The 5,557-nt window shown below is 40.8% G+C and overlaps 1 protein-coding gene across 1 annotated transcript; it reads right to left on the reverse strand.

The window, feature by feature from the left end:
* Positions 1-2,437: 2,437 nt before the first annotated feature.
* On the reverse strand, positions 2,438-4,741 carry LOC308375774 (uracil nucleotide/cysteinyl leukotriene receptor; the record flags this gene model as incomplete). Its single annotated transcript, XM_080851952.1, has 2 exons — positions 2,438-3,435; positions 4,675-4,741. 2 exons carry the CDS (start codon positions 4,739-4,741, stop codon positions 2,438-2,440), a joined length of 1,065 nt encoding a protein of 354 aa, XP_080708078.1.
* Positions 4,742-5,557: the final 816 nt, after the last annotated feature.

Consider the following 5,557-nt stretch of genomic DNA (forward strand, 5'->3'; position numbering starts at 1 on the left):
TCCTGCTGACAAACAAACAGACAAACAAACAAACAAACATACAGGGGTGAAAGCATAACCTCCTTGGCGGAGGTAATGACTACTAAATGAACCTCCACTTTAAAATGTCACCTGTTGCTCTTTTCCTATTATGACTTCTGTTTTTTTTTTCAGTTTGTTCACACAAAATGGATTGCAAGTCACTGTCATCACACAGGCGTTTAAAGTAAACACAATCTATTAATGCACAGTGTGGTGTGTTGAGTTCACAGCTGGTGATGCAGTTTACTTTTGTACCTTTCAGGTCAACAAAAGACTTTTATAAGATATTTTAGGTCATTTTAGCTTCATTCACTCATTCATTTACTAGGCTTTGCAGAAATGATACAACCTGACAAGATCTACTGTAAGATCTACTTAGGGTGGTTGGAGAGGAAGTCGGGTTAAGACTCGTGGAATGAACACTGATTAAAAGTGTTGAAATAAGACAGAATAGCAGAATGAATGGTGCAAACACACACAGTTATATGCAGCAATTAATTAATTAAATATGGATAACAATAGTTGATGTTATAGTGACATAGGTTTCCATTGTGTAGATATTTTGTGGTTCTAACTCAGTACTAATATTTCAATCATTAATTGTCTTTAGTAAAGGGTTTGGACCCCAAAATATCTATAAATGGGGCCCAGGTTGAAAAATCCCAGTTTCCCTTGCTTGCTGATGCAAGTGTGGCCATGTTTATAAATGGACTGAAAATGGTACTATCCCTGATGTGAAGAGTGATTAAGATTTGTTAACATGTTACATTTGAACATTAAGCATCATTTACTTGTATTGTAACTGAATCTGTTTGAAGTAAAACAGCTGAAAAACGGTTTTTCTAATGTCCTTCATTATAGTCTCATATCCTCTTTTTTCTTTCTGAAAAACTAAGATTTAGAGAGATAAGGACTGACAGGTTCCTTTATAGATGTCCTGCTAGCGTTTCATTGAAAAACTTGTAGTAGATACGTATTCATACATAGTTCACAATAAAAGCTTTCCAGAGAAAGGAAAGTTACGTGATGTATCATCTCATTAACAGTCATTTTCAAAAGAATGCACATCTAAAATTAATAAACAACTCATTACATGAAGTAAACAGGCCAAGCCGTGTCAGGAAAGTTTAAAACAACTCTCTGCTCTCCAATGGTGACCAGTTTGTAAAAACACGTTCATTAGTCTGTAGATACATGTAACAGCGTTTACATTTGTGAATGTCGTGACATTTATATGGGAATAAGGAAATACATTTGTGAATCGTGTGACAGTTATGTGTGAATCTCGTGACATGTGTTTATGGATTCTGAAACTATTCTAACTCCATGCGTCATTGGCTATGAAAAAGGCAGGAATAATCAGAAGTGTTCCATTCAGTTGAAGCATCAGCTAACCCGCACTGTTTTCTCTTCTCCCTTTCAAAGAATGTTGGCTACCAGCTACCAGCGCTGAAAGTTTCTGTTCATATAACTTTTTCTCAATGTCAGTTTGTTGTAGCGAAAACAACCTCTTTCATTCTTAGAGTTGATAATTCAATAAGAGTCAGAAGGCTGAATGCGATGAACTTTTGGTGGTCCATGGAGCAGCTCTGACTCAAAAACCTGTGCACTAACTTTTAAATGGCATAATTTGTCACTATGCTTTTCCAATCAAAAACCCAAAACTTATCCAAGTTCAACCACTTGAACACCCAAAACGTATCCAAGTTTGAACCAATCAGAATATTCTCTCAAACCTATACATTTGATTTGATCCAAGCTCAACCCATGACTTTTAATGAGCAGCTTTGTCCTTATCTGTAGTTTCACCCCTCCTGAGCTCTGTCTTGGGAACTTCTACCTACTCTTTGATTAATTCTGCATCCCCTAGGCATAAACCTTTTAATCAATATTTGGCTGCCTCTGAAGGCTTTCACCTGTGGTAACTGTGTGACTTGTTCTTAGAAAACAGGCCTCTCTGTTTGGCCTGCCCTTTGTCTCTGCACACAGGCCTCTCTGCACGTAGGCCTCTCTGACTGACTTTACATGACACTTGTTCTTGCAAAACTGCTTCCAGCTCACCACACCACTGTATTACAACCCTGATTTTCTACAACTTCTTTCTTGTACTAATGTGTAAATCAACTCTGCATGCTGAACCAGAAAGTAAAGACATGCAGTTGCTTGCTGCTTGACACACCTGAACCTCAAGAAGCAAGAAAGCTCTACAATAACACATTTCCGTGCATACATTGATGGGGATGATCAAATAACATGTCACGCTTATTTCAAAAGAAACATCCTAAATGAAAAAAATTATAAAGTAGTATAACAACTCTGAAAAAACGGAAATATTTTATTATGTGGTTATGGATTTTTCAGATTCACATTCAGAACTTAATACACACATCTTGAAGGTTGAATCAGGGGGCTGAAATTAACAGGCTGAAGACATATCAGTCCCTGGTCTAGACTGTGGATCAGACTCTGCGCTTTCAGGTCGTCCCAGCAACTTCAGCAGGGCCTTCTGGTACGTCTCCGTCAGGAAGAAGTACATGAGGGGATCTATGACACCATTGACACAAGTCAGAGCTGATGTCAATCGGTTTCCAAGTGACAACGAGGCGACTTCTTCATCGCTTACATGGGGCTGATTGTAACGCACGATGTAAAGGAAGCGGTGTATGTGGTACGGTAGAAATGCCACCAGGAAATTCACCAAAGTGAGAACAACCATCCTCTTGGCTTTCAAGTGCACTGGCGTTTGCCGTTTTACGGTCCTCAGCTTGAACAGAATGAGCACGTAGGAAAGGCTGAGAACGACGAGGGGAAGTGTGAAGGCCACGGCCAGGGAGCGGAGAGCCAGCGGGGACGTTCTCTCCAAGTAAAGCTGCTGGCACACGGTGACGTTGGCACTAGGACCCAGCGGAATGGCCATTGTTTGCTTCGACGCCATCACCGGTGCCATGGTTACCGTCACAGTCACCCAGAGAATGCCGCACGCCACCTTGGCATAGGCTGGTTTCCTCCAGGACAGAGACCTGACGGGAAACACCACCGCCAAGAAGCGATCGAAGCTGATGGAGGTCATGAAGTAGAGGCTGCTGTACAGGTTGAGGTAGAACAGGAAGCCGGACAGACGACAGGCTGCCTCGCCGAGGGTCCAGTCCCCACCGGAGGCGTGGTAGACCACACGCATGGGCAGGAGCAGCACGTAGCACATATCAGCCAGCGCGAGGTGAGTCAGGAAGACTCGGGCCGAAGACGATCCGTTCTTCGGCTGGCAGAACACCCACAGTGCCATGGCGTTGGCGGGCACTGACAGGAGTAGGACGGTGATGTAGAACACGGACAAGAAGACGTTCTCACCATGAGATCCGACAGAGTGATATATAAATCTCTCCTTCGTGTCCATGGTGTGGTTCATGGTGTGGACTCAAGTCTAATGAGGCATGAGGGAGAAAGTAATATTAATGAGTAATGAGTAATATTAATAAGTAATGAGTAATATTACTCATTAATGAGTAATATTAATAAGTAATGAGTAATATTTATGTAAAGTAATATTAATGAATGGCTTGGTATTGACATGGTATTGATGTCCTGTTTTATTAAACTTTAAGGCAGATCAAATGATGCAAAACAAGCACAACATTAGGATGTTGATGACAATGCTATCTCCTCTGACTAGTCTTTAGCACTTACAGTAGTTACATACCTGCACTTTTTTATTACTTATGTAATATTTATTGTTACACTAGGTCTTTATCACTTATAGTTTGATTGATTTCTCCTTTGTATGTCGCTTTGGATAAAACCGTCTGCTAAATGACTAAATGTAAATGTGAACGTACATGGAGAGTAGACTGAAAATGTATGTATGAATTGGCGTATCTAGACTAATTTTGCAGTTTTTTTTTTTTTAAACTACACGAATGTATCGTGTATTGAAATACTCATACCATATCAGTGATGTGTCTATGCACAACCTTGTTGTTTCATGCCTGAACACAAACGCGGCAAGTAAAGACCACAGAACATTCAAAAGGCTAGTGTGTCATACTATGAACTTTAAACCCACAAAACCGTAACCTCAAATACACACATAACAGAACCAGAGAGACTCATACAAAACTATAAAATGAAACATTACATTACCAAAATGTGTGTTCTTGAGAGATGTTGAGGCAACCAGGTCTCGGTCAGGATATAATAAGAAGTGTCTACTTGTGATGATGATAAGAGCCCTAGAGAGGTGGCTTCTCTCAGTTCCTCCTTCATGTGCTGCTTCTCTTAAATTAAAGTGTAATACTCTCTCATGACAACTAGTGCTACCTTCTACATACATAGACGTCACCATCACCAGAGAATAAGTAAGGAGCCTTTAAAGAGCTTAATTCATGATGTACAGTGTGTGTCAATGTCTGTATGTATTTATTATATTTATGTATAGAATATTCATAGTTTACTTTGAGAAAAACCAGAACGCAGTTCACTATACTTTCTCTTCTCTGAGATTACACTGCTGAGGGTCCTTTCAGAACTAACCACGGAAATACAGAATATTTGCTTCGTCATTTTGAAGGACAATAAGCTGTCATGCTGCAGTCTTATGGGGCCCAATCTGATATTACAACTGGTACCAGGATCTCCTAGTCTGAGAAGATAATAAACCATGGTCCACCTTCTCCAAGCCTACTGCAGGAGAGATGCAACCCTTCTCGCCACAGCCTGTCCCCATCTTTCAACACAGACTGTCTCTGTCCCTTCTCTCTGTCTCTTTCCCCTTCTATCCACAGACTGTCTCTCTTCCTTCTCTCTGTCTCTCTTCCTTCTCTCTGTCTCTGTCCCTTCTCTCTGTCTCTTTCCCCTTCTTTCCACAGACTGTCTCTGTCCCTTCTCTCGACAGACTGTCTCTGAACCGTGTCTCTGTCCCTTCTTTCCACAGCCTGTCTCTGTCCCTTCTCTCTGTCTCTGTCCCTTCTCTCTGTCTCTGTCCCCTTCTCTCCACAGGGACTGTTTATTTGCAGTGGAGAATCAAGTGATGCCCACAGACACTAAACATGGTTACCATTGTTTCTTGACGAGTACAACGGGCTGCTCCCGACATCAATAAATGGCAGGAATGGAATTCAAAATGGCCACTGAGTTTTACCCACGTCTCACCATTAGTTTTCATAAGTCACAGAGAGATGGCCGTTCATATTTGTAAACTGAAATCTGCATTCCACATGACTTGCCAGTCAAAAAGTAAGTCAGTCAAAAATGTCTCAAATCCACTGTTCAGTGTCTTACAGGTAAAAGCTGCACTTGAAGAAGTGCAACTCGCCTGGATCTCACACATGTATCTATTCATAATGTGTGAGATAAAGATATAGCACTACTCAAAGGTGACATGATCAGTCTGACGCATCTAAGAATGCACAACACGTCAACATTGTGTGTGTTAATCATGAGTGTTGATAGAGCACATTGTGTGTGTTAATCATAAGTGTTGATAGAGCATTTTGAATGCACTGTAAACACAACAGTATAATCATGCTATATAAATAAAGTT

This window comes from Sprattus sprattus (genome assembly GCF_963457725.1).
Source record: "Sprattus sprattus genome assembly, chromosome: 15".
NCBI classification, from domain to species: Eukaryota; Metazoa; Chordata; class Actinopteri; order Clupeiformes; family Clupeidae; genus Sprattus; species Sprattus sprattus.